General features: G+C 50.3%; 10 protein-coding genes across 10 annotated transcripts; 6 read left to right on the top strand and 4 right to left on the bottom strand.

Annotated features, from left to right (window-relative positions):
* Positions 1–186: 186 nt before the first annotated feature.
* Positions 187–825, top strand: AUEXF2481DRAFT_2931 (uncharacterized protein; the record flags this gene model as incomplete). The annotated part of the gene is made up of 1 exon (XM_013490744.1): positions 187–825. The coding sequence occupies one exon, from the start codon at positions 187–189 to the stop codon at positions 823–825; it is 639 nt and encodes a 212-aa protein (XP_013346198.1).
* Positions 826–1,172: 347 nt separating this feature from the next.
* Positions 1,173–2,366, bottom strand: AUEXF2481DRAFT_27365 (uncharacterized protein; the record flags this gene model as incomplete). Its single annotated transcript, XM_013490829.1, has 3 exons — positions 1,173–1,674; positions 1,727–1,788; positions 1,842–2,366. The coding sequence occupies 3 exons, from the start codon at positions 2,364–2,366 to the stop codon at positions 1,173–1,175; spliced, it is 1,089 nt and encodes a 362-aa protein (XP_013346283.1).
* Positions 2,367–2,858: 492 nt separating this feature from the next.
* AUEXF2481DRAFT_86905 (uncharacterized protein) lies at positions 2,859–4,614 on the top strand. The gene is made up of 2 exons (XM_013491016.1): positions 2,859–3,459; positions 3,515–4,614. Exons 1-2 carry the CDS (start codon positions 3,208–3,210, stop codon positions 4,487–4,489), a joined length of 1,227 nt encoding a protein of 408 aa, XP_013346470.1. The 5' UTR covers positions 2,859–3,207; the 3' UTR covers positions 4,490–4,614.
* On the bottom strand, positions 4,567–5,305 carry AUEXF2481DRAFT_562671 (uncharacterized protein). The gene is made up of 3 exons (XM_013491118.1): positions 4,979–5,305; positions 4,895–4,924; positions 4,567–4,679 (listed from the first exon to the last, which is right to left on the bottom strand). Exons 1-3 carry the CDS (start codon positions 5,163–5,165, stop codon positions 4,645–4,647), a joined length of 252 nt encoding a protein of 83 aa, XP_013346572.1. The 5' UTR covers positions 5,166–5,305; the 3' UTR covers positions 4,567–4,644.
* A 473-nt stretch (positions 5,306–5,778) lies between these two features.
* On the top strand, positions 5,779–6,906 carry AUEXF2481DRAFT_37604 (uncharacterized protein). Its single transcript, XM_013490906.1, has one exon. The coding sequence runs from the start codon at positions 5,922–5,924 to the stop codon at positions 6,642–6,644; it is 723 nt and encodes a 240-aa protein (XP_013346360.1). The 5' UTR covers positions 5,779–5,921; the 3' UTR covers positions 6,645–6,906.
* A 71-nt stretch (positions 6,907–6,977) lies between these two features.
* Positions 6,978–9,100, top strand: AUEXF2481DRAFT_37603 (uncharacterized protein). The gene has a single exon (XM_013490905.1). The coding sequence runs from the start codon at positions 7,093–7,095 to the stop codon at positions 8,965–8,967; it is 1,875 nt and encodes a 624-aa protein (XP_013346359.1). The 5' UTR covers positions 6,978–7,092; the 3' UTR covers positions 8,968–9,100.
* A 431-nt stretch (positions 9,101–9,531) lies between these two features.
* On the bottom strand, positions 9,532–10,568 carry AUEXF2481DRAFT_37601 (uncharacterized protein). The gene is made up of 3 exons (XM_013490904.1): positions 10,534–10,568; positions 10,391–10,470; positions 9,532–10,238 (listed from the first exon to the last, which is right to left on the bottom strand). The coding sequence occupies exons 1-3, from the start codon at positions 10,553–10,555 to the stop codon at positions 9,612–9,614; spliced, it is 729 nt and encodes a 242-aa protein (XP_013346358.1). The 5' UTR covers positions 10,556–10,568; the 3' UTR covers positions 9,532–9,611.
* Positions 10,569–10,819: 251 nt separating this feature from the next.
* AUEXF2481DRAFT_562368 (uncharacterized protein) lies at positions 10,820–12,196 on the top strand. Its single transcript, XM_013491117.1, has 2 exons — positions 10,820–11,990; positions 12,048–12,196. Exons 1-2 carry the CDS (start codon positions 10,962–10,964, stop codon positions 12,111–12,113), a joined length of 1,095 nt encoding a protein of 364 aa, XP_013346571.1. The 5' UTR covers positions 10,820–10,961; the 3' UTR covers positions 12,114–12,196.
* On the bottom strand, positions 12,034–13,543 carry AUEXF2481DRAFT_37600 (uncharacterized protein). Its single transcript, XM_013490903.1, has one exon. It carries the CDS (start codon positions 13,446–13,448, stop codon positions 12,297–12,299), a length of 1,152 nt encoding a protein of 383 aa, XP_013346357.1. The 5' UTR covers positions 13,449–13,543; the 3' UTR covers positions 12,034–12,296.
* A 1,112-nt stretch (positions 13,544–14,655) lies between these two features.
* On the top strand, positions 14,656–19,164 carry AUEXF2481DRAFT_46286 (uncharacterized protein; the record flags this gene model as incomplete). Its single annotated transcript, XM_013490931.1, has 2 exons — positions 14,656–14,817; positions 14,884–19,164. 2 exons carry the CDS (start codon positions 14,656–14,658, stop codon positions 19,162–19,164), a joined length of 4,443 nt encoding a protein of 1,480 aa, XP_013346385.1.
* Between the last annotated feature and the right edge of the window lie 290 nt (positions 19,165–19,454).

The raw sequence follows: 19,454 nt of genomic DNA, 5'->3' as shown, positions 1-19,454 counted from the left end.
GCAAAGACTCATGCAAGCCCAATCGCAATCGCAATCTCGCTGACCAGCCACGCCTCGCTCGTCAAGCAGGTTTGTCGCCTAGACTTCAACACCCCTGCTCTGTCCACATGTAACTTCAGAGGTAGGTTGATCTTCTTCTTTTTTCTGCATCCTCACGTTTCCATTTCCCATCCTCTGTCTCCCACCATGTGTCTCGTCAGCGTAAAGGAAGACCACGACGACTATGCAGTCCCAGCTCGTGTCGTGCGGCGAGATCGACGCAGATCTCCCCCTCGCACCACCAGAGTCTCACGCGCATACTATGAGGAGCCCCCACGACCCCAGGAGCGGACGTATATCATTCAACAGCCTCCTCAACCTCCTCCGCCAGTCATAGCGTATTCCCCGCCATTCGAGCAGCACGACCACCATGATCACCACAGCCACTACGATGCCCCTCCGCCCCCACCACCCGCTCCAGCTTCAGAAAGCCACTCACACATCGGTCCCCAATACGTCGAAGTAACGCCATCCTCTCGCTCCAGCAGTAGCAGCAGCAGCTCAAGCGACGACGGAAGATCAAAAACAACTTCCCGCTCCAGAGCCACTGGTCCTCGCAGTGAATACCATCTTCGCGAAAAGGAACATATCCGTGAGCGTAGAAGTCATGATCGTCCACCCCGCAAGGATGAATACGATACATATCGCTATGTGCAACCTCCACGCGGTAGTGGGAATCTTGGTCCTAGGAGTAGCCAGATCGATGACCCCCGCGCGAGTTACTCGAGCTATAACAGGCGGGATATAGTGGTGGAGGGCGGCAGAGAACGAGAGTACCGTCGTTGATTATTATTTCGTGCATATTCGGAGCAAGCAGGTGTATATCACCTTGAGCATACTTTTCTTGCATGGCTGGCCATGTCGCATTGCATTTCTCTTACTAGCACATTTGTAGCACGTCTTTATTTTCAAAGATCGTCAAAGCGAGTTCAGAACATGTCTCCAATCTTACATATCGGCAAAGTGAGTTCGACATGTCTCTTCGTTACTTCGTATAAACCTGCTCTAGCGAAAAATCTATGCTGTACATCCAAACTCCCCATTTCAATGCCCAATCTCTACGCTAAAATATCATTCTGTCATAATTATACAATCTTGTAGGAGAATAGATGAGCACGTTTCCGGTGGTGCATCTAGACCACAGGCTTTCCATGCTCAATCGTCCACATCTCGGCCTCATGCTTGAGACAGCGTTTGGCATACCAGAATGTGGCCAGAGTCCAGATACCGGCCCAAATGAAAGGAACGGTCCAGCCGACCACATAGGCAGCATCCTTCTGAAGCGTGAAGATAAGAGCGGTAACTACGGCAGCTGCGATCTCGGCGCCAATACCCCAGAAGAGGGTCAAACGGTGAAGCATCTGACGGAAGTAGTGAGAGGCTTCGTAGCGAGTGTTAAGTCTCTCGCGGAACTCGATGTTACCGCCACCATCGACGGCAATGATGTCCTCGATGATCCAGTAGATACCAGGACGAAGTTGAGAGCCGGCAGGCATCGATGAAATACGGAAGGGAGATGGAATGCCGAGAAGACGCATACCATCTTGAATGATCAACTCAGAACCAAACGCGTACATGAGAGAGGCGCAAGGCATTGCGAGCAGACGAATCGGCGGATTTTCCGGAATGGTGCCGCTACAATGTAATCAGTATGATAGCTAGAGGTTACTTCGAACAATCAACTTACACAATCAGCTCAACGATGATGATGACCCAGGCAAAACTGAAGTTCCAGTGGAACCAATCAAGCTATCACAAAAGTCAGTACTACACTCCCAGAATGTGTGGTTGTGATATCTTACGTATGATCTGCGTCCACCAATGACACGGCACTTGCTGCCCTTCTTCCATAGATGCCAGAAGCGTAGCACGTATTCGAAAATACTGATTCCTCCCAGGGCTGCTGTAACGATCGAGAAGACTGTGTTGGGCGAGAGGTCTGTTCCGTACCATAGACCAAAGTAGAGAGCCAGAGGCATGACGATGGAGTCGAAGAGAATGAGGAACCAGAAGATGAAGATACTACGCTTTCTCTGGCGCAAGTCGTACTCTAGCGAAGGTGGTGCGTATGGGTTTACGGCTCCTGGATCTCTGGCGGGTGCGGCAAGACTGGTCCTGGGTAGAGCCAACGATCGTCGGGGTCCGAATGGGTTGGACGCTCTACGTCCTCCTGTGGATGACCGGACACCACCACCAACAGGTGAGTGCACATCTGAAGGTCGACGTACCCCATCACCCACAGGCGACATTGGAGGTGAGCGGGTGGTGTCGACTACTGGTGACATTGGCGGGGGACGCGCGCTATCGACTGCTGGAGATGTCGACATGGCGGATCGGATGCTCGAGGGCAAGTGTCAAGGCGATGGTTTTGTGCTGCTGGAAGTTAGTGGTTAAGCATTTACCACGTTCGAGGCATGAGCGACGCACGTATTCTTGAGGTGAGAAAGTGGGCTGAGTCTTGCAGAGCGTTTTCCCACTGACTTTCTGGTTCCGGACCGCGGCTAGAGATTGGACCGAAACAAAGAGCACGAGGCCTTCGACGATTGAAGTACAAGTAGGACCAAGAAGAAGCTGTGTATTAAGATAGACCAAGTCGATACTCAAGGCTTTGAATAGGCAGAGTAGAGTTAGACTAAAGGGCTTCGTCGACTGCCGATTCTTGTGTGTTATCCACCTGCCTTGCGGCTCCCAACATCGAGACCCTTAAGTGACGTTGGCAATTTACGGAAGCCACGCTACGTCAGCCTAGAGAAAGCCGCTCTATGGCTTGCTTGGCAGCAACTCAGCCTTGTCTTTCGGCGACTTGATATCAAACGTACGGGTAATATTATCCACCGCCCTCTTTACCTACGACATATAGGACCATTGGCTATTCCTCAGAGAGGGTGGAAGCGAGTCGTCGGAGAGTGACGAGAGACACAGTGACGAGTCTGAGTCTATCTCCAGATGAATTGGAAAGCTTCACACCCTTCAATGGCTTGGTCCAGGTACAAGGAGTCCCGGAAGGCGTTGGTTAAGGAAGCTTGTGCGCTTGGTAGCACTCCCAAGTCCTGGCGGTCATCAGTGGTCATCGCAAAAGCATCGTGATTAAATCACCTCTTCCAGCCGCAAATCACTTACGCGCCCTCTCGTGTTTGATCATGACATATTAGACCATCGCAATCAAGTATGCGCTTTCTTCTGTTATCTGCCCTGAGTGCGCTATCGATTGTCACGAGCGCTCTGCCTGCTCAACAGGCCCCTCTACTCCGCCATGCTGCAGACAACCGCACCGTCTCTCCCGAGCTCTTTGCCGATCTCGAAGAATTGGCACGTGTAGTCGACATATCCTATTGCGTAGGTCTTACTGGCATAGGCATCTCAAAGCCATTCAAGTGTCTCAGTCGATGCTCCGAATTCCCGGATTTTGAACTCGTCAAGGTAAGAAGGTGTTTTTGTGTTGACTTTGAGGATCCATGAGCCGACATGTTACTAGACATGGAACACTGGCCAATTGATGTCCGACTCCTGCGGCTACATCGCTTTGTCTCATTCGCAGACCAATCCACGCATCATTGTCGCGTTCCGTGGCACCTACTCGATCGCAAATACAGTTGTGGATCTCTCGACTGTACCACAAGAATATGTTCCTTACCCTGGTGATCCGGAATCGAAGGCTTCAACATCTCGTGGAATCGACTCAGAGACTCCACGATGCAACAACTGTACCGTTCACACAGGTTTCTATAGCTCTTGGAAGGTGGCTGCATCTGCCATACTACCAGACCTGGAGGCCACAATAGCGTCGTATCCCGACTATGCTCTTACCCTTGTTGGTCACTCGCTTGGAGGAGCAGTAGCTGCTCTTGCTGGTCTGGAACTCGACTCACGAGGCTGGAACCCAACCATCACCACCTTCGGCGAGCCCAGGCTGGGCAATTCAGCATTGAATAGATATCTTGACCAGCGGTTCAATCTGCTCGGATCTACTCGGGAAGTCTGGACGAGCACTTTCAACGAGCGTCAATTACGCTATCGCCGTGTCACTCACATAGATGATCCTGTACCGCTTCTACCGTTGACAGAGTGGGGCTACCGGATGCACGCTGGCGAAATCTACATCTCCAAGTCTTCCTTGACTCCAGAAATCCAAGATCTTCAGCACTGTGTCGGCGACGAAGACCATCGATGTATCGCTGGGCAGGATGGCAGTCTATCAACAGATGCCAAACGCGACGATCTCAGAGCTCAGGTGCAGCAGTCCGTCGATGATCTTGCCGAGGAGCACGAGTTGGAGAAGAGAGATGTCGGTTTGTGGGTGGTGCCATCTCGCTACAAGCTCTGGCAGTTATTCTTCTCTCATCGAGACTATTTCTGGCGTCTCGGCTTGTGCGTCCCTGGTGGCGATCCTTGGGATTGGAATCGCAAACCGTATGCCCTGCTTGATGAGGAAAAGCAGGACTCGGTCTGATCGCGTTGTGCGGCTGAATTGTGATGAGTCGGAGCTTCTTCTACTGTATCTATTATCCTGAAACCCCACTATACTTTTAATCATTGATCGATAATGTATGAAACTCGTTTCATGCTATCTCTGACCAGGTCCAGCTCCAAAGCGCTTGGATGGGGTTATCTGTGTGTCTTTGCCAAAACTGAGCAGCTGCCTACTTTGCCTGTTAGCCCACGATGACCTTCTGATCTTCTTCTGCTTCTCAGACACCAAGCGATTGACCCAAGCCATTGGTTTTTGGATTCTCCCCCAACTCGGACTGGCAATGGAAATGCTTTGTCCCATCAAACATTGCCACGGCGATGTGAGCCAGCACGTCTTGTTATTGATGCGGCTCATCTAAAATTGCGCAACAGTATATATACTGACCACATTTTCCAAATTTCACCGAATGGGCGTCTGGCGGCAAGTCATCACCACAATCCCGTAATCTAAAATAATCTTTGTACTAACCCCATAATAGCAGTGGTAGCGCGTCTGCTTTGCATGCTGAAGGTCTAGGGTTCGATCCCCTAGTCGTCCATCTTCTTTTAGCCAGTTCCAGAGGCAACTGGGATGTCTTTTTTGTCTCTGAAGCAGTCTGTTTGGCAAGTACTTTGTAAGAGCGTGGCGTGGAAAAGGTGGCAGGGTTGTTTTGCATGTGGGAAGTGGTTAGGGTATGGAGAGAACAACAAAACACATCGGGACTAGAAAGCTGGGTGGCTATAGGCCTGATATCGTAGGCTTACGTTGATTCTGACAAGACTAACCCAAAAGGTCCTTCTAAACTGAAGTAGCAATCTTGCCAGCTGTGTGGAGCTAATTGTGTCAATGAGAGAGTCCGGACTCGTGCAGCGTGTTTCTCGAAAATCCCCATGACTTGTTTGAAACTCTGATATTGACATATGTCCACCATTTCCAGACGTTATTGCTTAATAATTCTCAGGAACAGATATGCTTATGTGGTATCAGTACTAGGCGGTTGATAGTTGCAAAGTTGTGGAAGACAAGAAAGTTGAGACACATTCTTGATTCAGAATGGTCGTTTGAGGAGACACCCTGGTAATCCACCCGGATGACGGTATCGGACATGGACAATGATGGACGAAGGGAGTCGTTTGTGACTCCAAGTAGTGGGAAGTAGTCATACCAGGATGATGACGGATCGAGAAAGGTGTTCTGGGAGTGGAGGAGAGCGAGCTCGAGTGCTAAGGTATGTATGATGTTGGGCACGAACGTTGGCAACAGGATTTTGCTTCTCGCCAAGACTCCAACCAGAAATCGCCATGCACCTGTAGATGGTGGATTCGAGAGCGACGACTTGACCCGCGTATTGTCCCGGCATAGCCATATCCGAGGCCTGAATTCAGCAGGTTGATCACTGGCCTTCGAATCAATCAGCATCAATACCGCCACAATGTTCGCCTTACTCCGACCCCAATGCCTCTACACTGCGCCCGCCGCTCGCACCTTCACAAGCAGCGCCAGCCTCGCCTGGCAGTCACACAAGAACGCACTCGCCAAAGTGCACGCCGATTTACCACCGTATCCTCACGGACCCGCCCGATGGTTCAAGCAATCCGACAAGGGTCTCTACGGCGGTCAGCGCATCCAGTTCGGCAACAATGTATCACGCAAGACCGAAATCAAGACACGAAGGAGCTGGTACCCCAACATCAAGCGCAAGGCTCTCTTCTCAAAGGCCTTGAACCGTCGCATTCGCGTCCGCGTTAGTACCAGAGTCATGCGCACAATCGACAAGGTCGGAGGACTCGACGAATACTTGCTGGGCGAGAAGTCGGCACGCATCAAGACGCTAGGAATGGAGGGCTGGAGATTGCGTTGTATGATTATGGCTACAAAGACTGTGCAGGAGCGCTTCAATCAGCAGAGACGCGCGCTGGGTCTGCCTGAGGTCGACTACGCCCTTCTGGCCAGTGAGCTCAACCCTCCTACCGAGTTGCTCGATGCTGAGGCATCAGGCGAGCCTCTCGAGTTTGGAGTTGAGGAAGAGCAAGCGGGTGAGGACGCATTTGACTCCACCATCGGTGGTAGCGAGGCGACAGGCGGTAGCAGACAAGAAGCGTTCCAGCAAAGGGTGGACCAAGCCCTCGACAAGAACTGGGAACAGGCTCGATGAAGAAGTTATGGATACTGGCGTTTCTTTTCATGTACATTAGGGTTGGAGCAAAGACTGTACAATTTGAACATCACGATAATCAGTGGTTTAGCAAGATAAGCACGACAAATTCGCATCTTAATCTCTTCATAGTCACGCTCTACTTGGCTCGTAGGTACTAGGCAAGGAAGGAAGGAAGGAAGGAAGGAAGGAAGGAAGGAAGGAAGGAAGCACAATAGGTAATTACTGCATTTCAGTAGTTGGAACACCGATTAGACATGGGGCAGGGTGACTGCGGAGAAGAGATGGCACCCCCGAACGAATAGGCCGGCCCAAGCTTCCCATGACGCGCGGTAGCGAACAAGGAGGCCATCAATTTCTAGACAAGACAAGTTGAAAGACCGGATGGCGTGTCGCGTGAAGGACGGCGCATGAATTGACACGAATTGAACGACCTCTCTCACCCACAATGGCACCACGAACATACAACCCGTGCTCGTACCTGCCACGCCGGCTGCAGATAGTGACCAGCCTGGCACTCTTCATCCTCTTCTGCATCGTCCTCTTTGGCCAGTCCACCGTCGACGTCCCTTATCGCGATGAAGTCAACGAGGGCGCACGAAGGGTTTCTGCATACTTGCCCAAAACACCCGGTCTCCCATCAGGCCTCAACCCATTCAGGACACCAGCACATTCACCACCGCCAGAGCAGGCCAACAGTACCAGTGGAGAGGCACGATGGTTCTCCGACTGGAAGTGGATGAACCCCTTCTCCTCGTCCATAACACTCGACGAGAACAGGGCAGTGCTGCCTCCTCTAACAACAAGACCGCCAGTCTACACGTATTTCGACGCCGACTGGTACAAGGACGAGAGCTCTCTTGAGAGTGTGGATCGTCTGCTTCTGATCTGGAGACGCGCATGGTGGGCGCAAGGCTTCAAGCCTGTCATTCTGGGTAGCGCCGAAGCCATGAACAACCCGCTGTATGCGAAGCTGGCTAGCCTGCAGCTCGAGGACGAACTCAAGACAGACGTGATGCGCTGGCTCGCATGGGGCAATATGGGTACTGGTATCATGGCCAACTACGTCGCATTGCCAATGGCTCCACACAGTGACCCTCTACTCGCCTATCTGCGTCGTGGTGACTATCCACAGCTCACCCGATATGAAGGTCTGGAGAGTGGCTTGTTCAACGGCCCCAAAGATCAAATCAACAAGGTCATTGAACAGGCCTTCAACGCTAAGAAGCCAGTCAAGGCCAAGTCGGTCATCGAGCTGCTACCAAAGGAGACTTTCCACATCGACAGCAACCAGAAAGCCATTGCCTTCTACTCGAGCAAAAACATCAACAAATTCTACAAGGGCATTGCCGAGAAACTGGCATCTGACAACAAGGATGTAAGCCGTGAGGGTCTGCGTCTCCTTCCTCAGCTCATAGTTTCGCATCTGCACACAATCTGGCAGAACTCCTTCTCCAGCGGTATTGCAGTGTTGAAGCCGCTACCAGACCACATGTTTACCCTGGTCAAACCAGCCATTGAGCTTGCTCGCAACCTGTCGCAGTGCACAGAGTCACCACAACCTTCATCTTGCCCACCGAATCGCGAGAAGTGTGTTCCTTGCGTAAGCAGTCATCCACTACGCATCAGCCAACCCATGAACTTCCGCAACACTTCCGACCTCTTCACCATCGGCACTGTCCCTCACCCATACACCATGGCTTCTCTTCAACATCAGACAGACTCCCTGACCATCCGCTTCATCCGCCGCACAACAAAACGTGACGAATGGCTCCTAGCCACAACAAAAGAGTTCAGCACAGGCACAAGCAGTTTCTCCCGTATCCCACTTATCAAAGACGCCGTCGCCTCCGACTACGGAAGCGCCCGTTCTCTTTGGCTAACACCCGAGAATCTCTCGGACGAGAACAATGCCAAGTTACGTCAAGATCTTGCCTGGTCACTGGGCTTCCCTGTCCCTACAATTGAATCTACCCTCGACTCTGGGCATTCGGAAACACCGGTTCCGGGTCCTGAACGTCGTCCCCCTGCTCCCAAACCAGAGGGCAAAGTCCCTGATCCCGTCGAACTCGTGCGCGAAGGCACACTACTAGGAAAAGCACGATTGCTGATCAAAGGCAAAGGACCTCGCAACAGCACACCCATCCGTGATGCTGTAGAAGCTTGGAACCTAGCGGATACAGAAGTATGGAGATTTGTACGTGCGTGGAATGCGAGAAGAAGTGTAGAGAGGAGAAAGTGGGAAGCAGAAGAGAAAGCTTATGCAGGCACTGAAGGCGGTAAAGGAAGCTGGAGTCGCTGGTTCGATAAAGATTCAGATTGAAGAATTGGCACAAGTATCTGATTGTCGTATAGTCGGGTTTGAAGAAAGCGTTTTTCTTGTAATAGCGGAAGTATCTCTTGACTATGTTATTTTGTATAGAAACATGAGGACGTAAGCTCTCTCCCCGTTTTCATCTGTGTCAAAGGAAAGGAAAGATGATGGAGAATTGTCCACACGAAAAGCAGTGAGTACATCATCAATGAACCATAAGACAACGCGACAAGGCAAGACTACAAGGCAAGAGGAACACAAAGTCGAAAGAAGAAGAAAAAAGTAAGCACCGTAGGCAGGAATCGAACCTGCGACCTCCTCGGATCTAGACTGACACGACGTTGAGTAACAACGAATGACCACGTACGTGTTAAGACCACGGGTGTGTTAGACCACTACACTACCACGGCTATTTTTCGCTGATGACGGGGACCTTGAGAAACCTGAATATATAGGTTAGGAAAAGCGAGGGGAATAGCGGGGACTGGTAGGGGTGATTGAGTTAGTTTAGGGATTTGGTCATGCGATGTGGGAGCTTTTGATCGAGCGGATAGTAGAGGCAAGCGCGAGATTGACGAGAAGAAGGATTGTCTTTGCAGATGCTGTGTCTAGATGCTCTTGTTAACATAACCAAACATCATGAAAACGCTTTCTCATGCTTCCCGATATCCAACAACAAAAGGTCTTCCATTCCATCCCTTGACCTTTTCCAACTCATCCAAAACTTCCTTCTCCCTCCCCTGGACCTGCAATATTAACTCCAACTCCCCAAAGTAATTAGCCTCTGCACTTGTCCTCACAAACCCCGCACTCTCAAACAAAGCAATGCTTTTAACATTGCTCGCTGAAATTTTGACCCTTAGATATCGTAAAGCTGCTGGCTGATCTTTGCTGTACTCCTGTAGAATCGGGGCAGTATTGGTGAGGATGTAGTGCATGAACGTAAGTAGAGAAGCACGACCATGTCCTTTGCGATGCTGAGACTTTACTGCTATCATGAGTTCGATTTCACCTAGGACTGATCGTGGAGCGGCAGGGTCTTTGTTGTCCTCTTCCTCAACTTCATCGTCGTCATCAACAAGGAAGAGATTTATATCGCCAATCATACGAGAGGGTGCGTCGTCTTGTTTTGGTGAAATGGTTGTATTTGTGGTTGGTGGCGTGGAGGGAGGTAGACAGGATATGAAGGTTAGTTTGTCGACATCTTGACGCCAGGATCGTTGCATGTCGTATTCCTCTGGTAGACTCAGAGGTTCGGAGGCCGTGAGCTCTTGAAGTTCCTTTTATTTGTTATTTATACAGGCTCATTTTTCGTTTTGGTTTTTTGTTGAAATTGTAGAAAAGTGGAAGTGAAAACATAGAGGCGAAAGCAAAAGACAAGGAGAATTGGAGACTGAAATGAAAGGATCGTAGGAAAAAGATACAAACTTACCTCATCTTTCATCCATTCATGATATGTTGGTACGTGATGCTCGCTGTACGGACACAGCAAGATCTGAGACGTTACCAATGCTGTGAGCCCAAACGTTCAGATGACATGCTGTAAAGAAAAATCGACGACACATATGCTCTTACCTGTATGCTCGTTAAGCAACATGTTTGGAATGATTCTAAGAATGTCAATTGATGAGAGTGCAACAGCTGCCAGATTTCTCTCTCGCTTGCCAAGCCAAATCGTTCATAGTTCATCATCAATAGAGTCTCCAGAACCTGCCTCATCTTGACTTGACCACTTTACACATTTTCTAATACTTTCAGGAGAGATACATCTCAGCGTCTGCACTTTAGGGGAAAATGTAGCTCAATCGCTCCTGCCGGTAGGTCTTGGATCAACGCATCGCATCTTCCTTCCGATTAAGATCTGATCTGGTGGCGTCATTCTGTTCATTCGAAATGCTGCTTTTGAGATCATCTTGACCACCATTCTCCTGTATTCCATCCGTTGTTCAACTATCATTCATAACCATCATACCCTGTTGAAACAATAGGAAGGTCAATCCACAATGCCTCATATACTCGTTACCGGTGCTTCCGGGTTTCTAGGCCAAGCAGTAGTGACAGCGATACAAAATATACATCCTAAATGGACCATAACGAATTTGGATCTACGGGCGCCACCGGTTCCTCAGCCCAATGTCACATACATCCAAGCAGACATCACACAAGCCTCCGAGGTGGACATTGCCATACGCAAAGCCAACCCAGATGCCATCATCAATGTGGCTGGCTGGGTACCGAGTGGCAGCCTACGATACAGCAACTCAAAAGCACTTCGCGACAAGGTCTTTGGCACAAACTATCGCGGGACCCTAAACGTACTATCCGCAGCCCAAAAGACCAATTGCAAAGCCTTCGTCCACACATCCAGCTGCACAGTCATCTCCGACGATCAAGACCACGACTTCCCAGACATGACTGAAGACATACCAATCGGGCACGCCACTTTAGCCTACGGAGCCAGCAAAGCACCAGCTGAACTCGCCGTGCTGGCTGCAAACACCACCGAGTTTAAAACCTGTGCTCTACGCCCTGCAACTATCATCGGGCCCGGAGATACCTACGGTGTAATCGCTACAATCCACGCCTGCATTGCCAAAGGTGAAACGCCATGGATAATAGGCGCAGGCGACAACATGTATGATTTCGTCTACATCACCAACATAGCAGATGCCCATCTCCTCGCTCTCGAAAACCTGCTCTCCACAACACCATTTCCAGAATCTGCAGCTGGTCATGCTATGTTTGTGTCCAACCAACAACCAGTGTATTTTCGAGACTTTATGCTGGCGATATGGAAACATTTCGGTCATGTTCCGCCATTCCAGCTGATGATTCCGACGCCGTTGGCTTGGGTTGCTGGATTGATGGCGGAAATCAAGACGTGTGTTTGTGGGCAAAAGGAAAGTACGTTGAGTAGAGGGAGTGTGAGAGATGCTGTGGGAACGAGGTATGCGAGTAACGAGAAGGTCAAGCGGATACTGGGGTACCATCCGCGGGTTGACTTTGTGGATGCTGTTAGATTGGCTTGTGAGGTTAGTTCTGTTCGCCTTTCTTTTCTCCTCGTGAAAGATCATTGACATGTGTTGCAGGATTACAAACGCTTCTTGGCTGCGAAAGGGGCGAACAAACAGGCTAATGATGTCAAGATCAGTTAGATGGTGTCTGGCATGATCTTGCCTTGTGGTAAAGTCAAGTAGTGGTCTTGGAGTCGACGGGTTGTTTAGTATTTGTATACGTTCCACGTTAGCAAACCTATTCATACGAGGGCTGAGTGTGAGGGTGAAAGTTCTGTTGTTCTTGTAATCGTTTCTTAGTATTTGCATGTGTACAGTGTTGCATCAACCTCTAAGTGGTAGGATGTGCTGGCCCAAGACACCTTGTCTGCACAGAGGACATTCAGGCTTCTCTCTCACCCAGTCCGAGATACATGTCCAGCAAAAGACATGGCCGCATGTGGTAGCGCTTGGATCACGCATGGGCTCCAGACAGAGTGTACATTTCCTCTGCTGACTGCTTTCTATCCATTTCAGCTTATCTTCATCTTCAAGATTGATGATAGCGGCATCCGACTCGGAAGGAGGCAGAGGTGTATGCGTCATTCTCGAGATCTTGCTGTGAAGACCATGGGTATCACGGTGTGCGCCGCCTTCTTCCAACAGCAGAGCATTGTTTGAGCTGTAGGCATTTGGATCCAAGGAGATTTCGACACCGTTGTCCAGGACTGCAGTGCCTCCAGCCAGAGTCGCAGGATTGCTGATAGCAGGAACAGAAGAGTATGTTTCATGGAGGTGCAGATAGGTTTGAACACCGAGCTGTAAGACCAAGAGGAAACCCAGGACTTCGTAGCCAATGCGCTGCTCGCTAGGATCCAGACGTCTAGTGAAGATGTAACGAAGCCCGCTCAAACGCTTTGCAATGTGGTAGTAGGCGCCGGTGAAGTAGAAGGCTGTCAAGCTCAAGGCGTGTATCGGTGAAGGTGTAGTGATGGTGTCCAGATTTCTCAAGACGTAGGATTGCAGATTGGTGACCCATGCGTATGTCTTGTCGGGCTTGTTGTTTCGTCGACGCAGAGAAGCTTCTAGCTTTGCGCGCAGCTTCCTTCGGAAAGCTGGTAGCAAGCGAGTGAGGCCGTATGGCAGCAAGACACTAGCGAATATGTATCCTCCTCTTCTGAAAGCGCTTGGAAGGCGCAGAGTATCGTCTTCCACCTGGACAATGTCGCAGTATTCCTCTCCGAGTGTGCGATTGCCGACCAGTGTAGTCAAGGATAGGTAGAGCAGGTCGGCAAAGGTTCGTGTACCCGTCATGTTTGTTTGTGCAAAGCGCGCGCCATACAAATTCCGTAGTACGGAAGAGAGCCGCTCGAGTAGTACGCCCTGGAAGTAGGCATCTTTCTGGTGTGATCGGATGATGTCTGGCGCAGAGGCGAAGGGATACTGGAAGACGGTGTTGATGCTAGAAGATGGCCGGTTGTGAACAAACTCAGACATGATGTCTATGCAGATGAGCAAGCTGCGCGCGACTGTGACTGTAGCTTACTATCTGAGCATGTGAACATCAGAATGCGGGATACGGCAGACACGCTGGCTGGCCGAGGCTCTCTGTCGGCCTTTTGCATAGCCGACGACTTCGACCACTTTTGCTAAATCTCAAAAAACATCAATCCTACCTTGTCGTCCACAACTTGGCTGAGCTGGTCGCGAGAAGTCCAACTGTCGTACAGTATATCCCGAGACTTCTGTCAGCTGTTCATAAGACTGCTAGCTCGCCAATGTCTTTCATCGATTGGTGGCTTCTTGCATGTCTTGTTGACTGTCGGATCGCCTGCCAACACTCTACGGAGTACGGAATCTCGGGACTCGGCACCGTCGCCAAAAGTGGAAGGAGAATCAGGAACACTTGATTGGTACATCTCGCAGGAGCTGATTCCTCTATCGCTCATTCTCAGACTATTGATCCTTCCAATGCGAGAATGTTTCTCTGCTTTTCGTCGCGCCGCAAAATTCGGGCTTCACTTTCGTGTCGATTTGTAAGTTGAAGAATGCTGCGTCAGTGGCACGGTCAAACAACAGGCCGAATGACTCCTGAGCACAAAGACAAGCACGAACAAGCCTTGCGAGGCTGAACCTTGTTATGGGAAAGTGGGAAAATCTGCAAATCAGATTTGCCGTATTTTCGTTTGTCCACACGGAAATGTGGAGGAGGGCGTTTCGCCGACATGCCGTCCGTTTCGCGGTGTCGGTAGCTTCGTCTCGAGAACGGTTCAATGCTTACCAATACGGTGAGAAGAGACTCACGCAGGCGATGGGACAGATAAGGACTCCTTTTTAGGATGGCAAGCGCTGTGAATTTCAATTTGATCCTTGTATAGCCCTGATGTAAGAGAATGACATGATCATCGTGATACGACGTTCCAAGTGTAATACAGTGCTCCATGTTGTTTCCCATGCACCTAGAGCGGGGGAATGGACTGTTCGCTAGCAAAAAGCTTGTGCTCCATAGCATATTGCCTTCATCGAAGATGCATCAAAGACGGCACAAGCGGAGGCCGACTCGGACATTACACAGATATGGAGGCGTCATGAACGGTGGATTACTGCTGCCTGCCGCTTCGTATGTTATCGCTGTCCTTCGCTCCTAATCCCGGCCTGCTCTTTCCTTGACCCTGAATCTTCGACTCCTTCGACACCCCGGAACATGTCCGCCCCAGTACCAGACACAGTCTGGACATCGGGCGACGCCAACAACCCGCCTCCGGCTGCCGACCTTGCTCAACACAACTCCGTGGCAACTGAGCCATTAGAAAGAGTCGGAACAGAGAGAGAACTGAACGAGGAGAAGGTCCTGGATCGAGAATACGTACAACAAAAGCATGCCGAACAGAACGCAGAAAAACATGGACGATCACCGCTTAATCGCCATCAGAGTGACTGGACATCTTCTTCGAACGAAACACCGGACGACAAGAGCCAGAGGAGCATAGAGGAGGAGAAGCAGACATGGGGTGAAAAGATAAATCCGCTCAAGCGAAAACACAAGCCCCCGATACCAGCCCAGCAAGGAGAATCGCGAGAATACAAGGCCAATTTCTTCAGTCATCTCACCTTTCAATGGATGGCACCGATCATGAGTGTCGGTTACCAACGACCACTTGAGCTCACAGATCTGTGGAAGGTCAATCCTGACCGCAGTGTAGATGTCTTGTCTGCAAGGCTCAAAGCAGCTTTCAAGAAGAGAGTCGACAATGGAACAGAGAACCCTCTCAAGTGGGCGCTATACGACACATTCAAAAGCGAGTTCCTACTAGGAGGTCTTTGTGAACTCATCGCAGCCGTTGTTCAAGTCTTGGCTCCTTTCGTCCTCCGTTATTTGATCAACTTCTCCACCGATGTCTGGATTGCCGAAAAAACTGGAACACCTAGGCCTAGTATTGGTCATGGTGTCGGTCTTGTTATTGGAGTGACCGCTCTGCAAGTCATACAAAGTATTTGCACAAATCATTTCCTATATCGAGGTATGACAGTCGGTGGACAAGCTCGAGCAGTCACGATCGCTGTGATCTTCGAGAAGGCCATGAAGCTCTCTGGAAGAGCGAGAGCTGGAGGCAAGTCGAATACTGAGCCCGTTGGTCTCCCCCCAGGTATAACTCCTGGTAGTAAGGAGGAGAAGAAATGGCTCAAGGCAAAACTCAAGAGAGAAAAGTCAAGCCCAAAAGACAACAAGGGTATATCGGGCAGTGGAGAAGGCTGGTCTAACGGCAGAATCGTCAATTTGATGTCAACTGATACCTATCGTATCGACCAGGCATCGGGCATGTTCCACATGATCTGGGCCTCGCCAATTTCTATCATCTTGACTCTGGTACTGCTTCTCATCAACATCAACTACAGTGCTCTGGCTGGTTTCGCACTTCTCATCGTGGCTATGCCTTTGCTAGGAAGATCAATCAAGAGCTTGTTCGTCCGCAGAAAGGCCATCAACAAAGTTACCGACCAGAGAGTTGGACTGACTCAAGAGATTCTCGCTGGAGTACGATTCGTAAAATACTTTGGCTGGGAAAGCAGTTTCCTCGATCGTCTGAAGGAGATTCGACGAAGAGAGATCGGCAAGATCCAGTTTCTGCTGAACATCCGCAACGGCATCATGGCCGTCTCTATGTCTATGCCTGTGTTCGCCTCTATGCTGGCCTTTATTACATACAGTCTCACGGACCACGGCCTTCAGGCTGGAAAGATCTTCTCATCTCTAGCGTTGTTCAACGGTCTCAGACTGCCACTCAACTTGTTGCCACTCGTAATCGGTCAGACTGTGGATGCTTCCGCTTCTATTCGTAGGATCGAAGACTTCTTGCTGGCTGAAGAGGCACTGGACGAAGCCGCATGGGACTACGAAGGCAAGGATGCCATCGTCATGAAGAACGCAGACTTCACCTGGGAGCGAACCCCAACACAGGAGGCGGAGAAGGCAACAGTCGGAGCCGCTGGCTCTAAAGAAGCCAAGGCTGCCAGAAAGGCCGACAAGAAGGCCGACAAGGCAGCCGACAAGCAGTCAAAGAAGGATGCGAAGAAGGCCGCCAAAGAAGCCTTGAAAAATGCCGAAAAGGGCGATGGTCTCGAAACCTCGGATAGCAGCACGACTCTGGCCGATGAAGGTGAGCGTCCTTTCGAGATCAAGGGCCTCAACATCTCGATAGGACGCGACGAACTTGTTGCTGTCATTGGAAGTGTTGGCTCTGGTAAGACTTCTATCTTGGCTGCACTTGGTGGAGAAATGCGCAGAACTGCAGGTGAAGTTACGTTCGGTGCTTCTCGATCATACTGCCCGCAATATGCCTGGATTCAAAACGCTACAGTCAAGGAAAACATCACCTTCGGAAAGCCATTCGACCAAGACTGGTACGACGCAGTTGTGGACGCATGTGCTCTGCGACCTGATCTTGACATGCTTCCCAACGGCGATCTTACCGAAATCGGAGAGCGCGGTATTACTGTATCTGGTGGTCAAAAGCAGCGTTTGAATATTGCGAGAGCCATCTACTTCAATGCCGACATTGTACTCATGGACGATCCGCTTTCAGCTGTAGATGCTCATGTCGGACGCCATATCATGGACAATGCCATCTGCGGACTCCTCAGGAACAAGGCTCGTGTTCTTGCGACCCATCAACTCCATGTTCTGCATCGCTGCGACCGCATCATTTGGGTACAAAATGGCATGGCCTACAAGATCGACACATTCGACAATCTTATGGCAACCGATGCGGACTTCCAGAAGCTCTTGGCTACTACTGCTTCGGAGGAGAAGAAGGAAGAGGCAGAAGAAGAGGTCGAAGGCGGTGAAGTTGAAGAGGAGAAGAAAGATGTCCAGAAAAAGACTGGTGGTAAGAAGCCAGCTGCAGCGCTCATGCAAGCCGAAGAACGTGCCGTCAAGAGTGTTTCCTTTGGCATCTACAAGGCTTACATCAAGGCATCCGGTTCTCTCGCTGTTGCGCCTCTAATTCTCCTGACCTTGATTCTGTCTCAAGGTGCCAACATCGCAACCAGTTTGTGGCTGTCATGGTGGACTTCGAACAAGTTCGGTTACACCAGAGGAACATACATCGGTGTCTACGCCGGACTTGGTGTATCGCAGGCTGTCCTCATGTTTGTCTTCTCCAGTATCTTGACCATCTGTGGTACTCGAGCCAGTGCAACTCTGCTTCACAACGCAGTTACTCGAGTCTTACGCGCGCCAATGTCTTTCTTCGACACAACTCCGCTTGGTCGTATCACGAACCGCTTCTCCAAGGATGTCGACACCATGGACAACGCCTTGACTGATGCTTTCCGTATGTTCTTCATGACAATGGCACAAATCATCGCCGTCTTCATTCTGATCATCGCCTATTACTACTATTTCGCTGCCGCTCTGGGTCCATTGTTCATCATGTTCCTATTCGCTGCAAGCTACTACCGATCGTCTGCACGTGAGATCAAGCGCCACGAAGCCGTTCTTCGTAGCAGCGTTTTCTCTCGCTTCAGCGAAGCAGTTTCCGGTGTTGCCACCATTCGTGCTTACGGACTTCAGGACCAGTTCTCGAGATCCGTCAGCGATGCAATCGACAACATGAACGCTGCTTACTACCTCACCTTCTCGAACCAACGTTGGTTATCTGTCCGTCTTGATGCTATCGGTACCCTTCTTGTCTTCGTCACTGGTATTCTGGTAGTCACTGCTAGTTTCTCCGTCAACCCTAGTAGTGGTGGTCTGGTCCTGTCCTACATTCTCTCAGTGGTACAGATGATTCAATTCACTGTTCGTCAACTCGCTGAAGTCGAGAACAACATGAACTCTACTGAGCGTATTTACTATTACGGCAATAACCTCGAGGAGGAGGCACCTCTTCACACCATTGATGTGCGGCCCACATGGCCCGAGAAGGGTGAGATTGTGTTCAACAATGTTCAGATGCGCTATCGCGAAGGACTTCCTCTTGTTCTCAAGGGTCTCAATATGCACGTCGATGCAGGCGAGCGTATTGGTGTTGTTGGTCGTACTGGTGCAGGAAAGTCAACCATCATGTCCACCCTGTTCCGTCTCGTGGAGCTGAGTGGTGGAAGCATCACGGTTGATGGTCTCAACATTGCCGAGATCGGTTTGAGAGACTTGAGATCTCGTCTCTCCATCATTCCCCAAGACCCTACCTTGTTCAAGGGTACCATTCGCAGCAATCTCGATCCTTTCAACGAGCACACCGACATGGAGCTATGGGGAGCACTTCGTCAAGCCGATCTTGTTGGCGAGCAGCAAGACATTGCTGACTCGTCTTCACGCATCCACCTCGATGCTCCCGTCGAGGAGGAAGGCCTCAACTTCTCCCTCGGTCAGCGCCAACTTATGGCTCTGGCTCGTGCTCTTGTACGTGGCAGCCGCATCATTGTTTGCGACGAAGCAACGTCGTCAGTCGACTTTGATACCGACCAAAAGATTCAACGTACCATTGTCAAGGGTTTCAAGGGCAAGACTCTGCTCTGTATCGCCCATCGTCTGAAGACCATCATCGGTTACGACCGCATCTGTGTCATGGACAAGGGACAGATTGCCGAGCTAGACCGTCCCATCACTCTCTACGACCAGGGTGGTATTTTCCGCAGTATGTGTGATCGCAGTGGCATTCGTAGGGAGGACTTCTTCATGAGCCCCGAAGCCAATTTTACAGAAGAGTGATTCGTTGAGCGATGATTTCGGTTTTGATTCGGGTTTGGCATGCACTGCATAGATGCACACATGAAGATGGCGTTTTTGGCGAAAAGCATCTTGTTTGGTTAGCTGTCGTTGTATATACGAAGTCCTATGAACATTATATTACCTCAAAGACTGCCTAGGCCACAATTGTGTTTCGACCTTGGTAGAATACTCCGAGCATCACCCTTACTCGACATGCATATTTCAAGTCTTGAAATGAGACGGAGTCAGGATGGTGCACAAAATGTACGACATGCGATATAAAAAGTTGC

Source organism: Aureobasidium subglaciale (genome assembly GCF_000721755.1).
Source record: "Aureobasidium subglaciale EXF-2481 unplaced genomic scaffold scaffold_4, whole genome shotgun sequence".
Lineage (NCBI taxonomy): Eukaryota > Fungi > Ascomycota > Dothideomycetes > Dothideales > Saccotheciaceae > Aureobasidium > Aureobasidium subglaciale.
This window is presented reverse-complemented; position numbering and strand designations above follow the sequence as displayed.

What these genes read in the sequence shown, in the direction of transcription:
- AUEXF2481DRAFT_86905 (XM_013491016.1), top strand. Translation starts at nt 3,208, where the DNA reads ATGCGCTTTCTTCTGTTATCTGCCCTGAGTGCGCTATCGATTGTCACG. An exon ending in CGGATTTTGAACTCGTCAAG is followed by an intron (nt 3,460 to 3,514) that starts GTAAGAAGGTGT and finishes ACATGTTACTAG; the next exon opens with ACATGGAACACTGGCCAATT.
- AUEXF2481DRAFT_562671 (XM_013491118.1), bottom strand. Translation starts at nt 5,165, where the DNA reads ATGCAAAACAACCCTGCCACCTTTTCCACGCCACGCTCTTACAAAGTA. An exon ending in GCTACCACTGCTATTATGGG is followed by an intron (nt 4,925 to 4,978) that starts GTTAGTACAAAG and finishes ACTTGCCGCCAG; the next exon opens with ACGCCCATTCGGTGAAATTT. An exon ending in GGTGAAATTTGGAAAATGTG is followed by an intron (nt 4,680 to 4,894) that starts GTCAGTATATAT and finishes CAGGCAAAGTAG; the next exon opens with GCAGCTGCTCAGTTTTGGCA.
- AUEXF2481DRAFT_37604 (XM_013490906.1), top strand. Translation starts at nt 5,922, where the DNA reads ATGTTCGCCTTACTCCGACCCCAATGCCTCTACACTGCGCCCGCCGCT.
- AUEXF2481DRAFT_37603 (XM_013490905.1), top strand. Translation starts at nt 7,093, where the DNA reads ATGGCACCACGAACATACAACCCGTGCTCGTACCTGCCACGCCGGCTG.
- AUEXF2481DRAFT_37601 (XM_013490904.1), bottom strand. Translation starts at nt 10,555, where the DNA reads ATGTTGCTTAACGAGCATACAG. An exon ending in GTTGCTTAACGAGCATACAG is followed by an intron (nt 10,471 to 10,533) that starts GTAAGAGCATAT and finishes TTGGGCTCACAG; the next exon opens with CATTGGTAACGTCTCAGATC. An exon ending in ATGAATGGATGAAAGATGAG is followed by an intron (nt 10,239 to 10,390) that starts GTAAGTTTGTAT and finishes AACAAATAAAAG; the next exon opens with GAACTTCAAGAGCTCACGGC.
- AUEXF2481DRAFT_562368 (XM_013491117.1), top strand. Translation starts at nt 10,962, where the DNA reads ATGCCTCATATACTCGTTACCGGTGCTTCCGGGTTTCTAGGCCAAGCA. An exon ending in CTGTTAGATTGGCTTGTGAG is followed by an intron (nt 11,991 to 12,047) that starts GTTAGTTCTGTT and finishes CATGTGTTGCAG; the next exon opens with GATTACAAACGCTTCTTGGC.
- AUEXF2481DRAFT_37600 (XM_013490903.1), bottom strand. Translation starts at nt 13,448, where the DNA reads ATGTCTGAGTTTGTTCACAACCGGCCATCTTCTAGCATCAACACCGTC.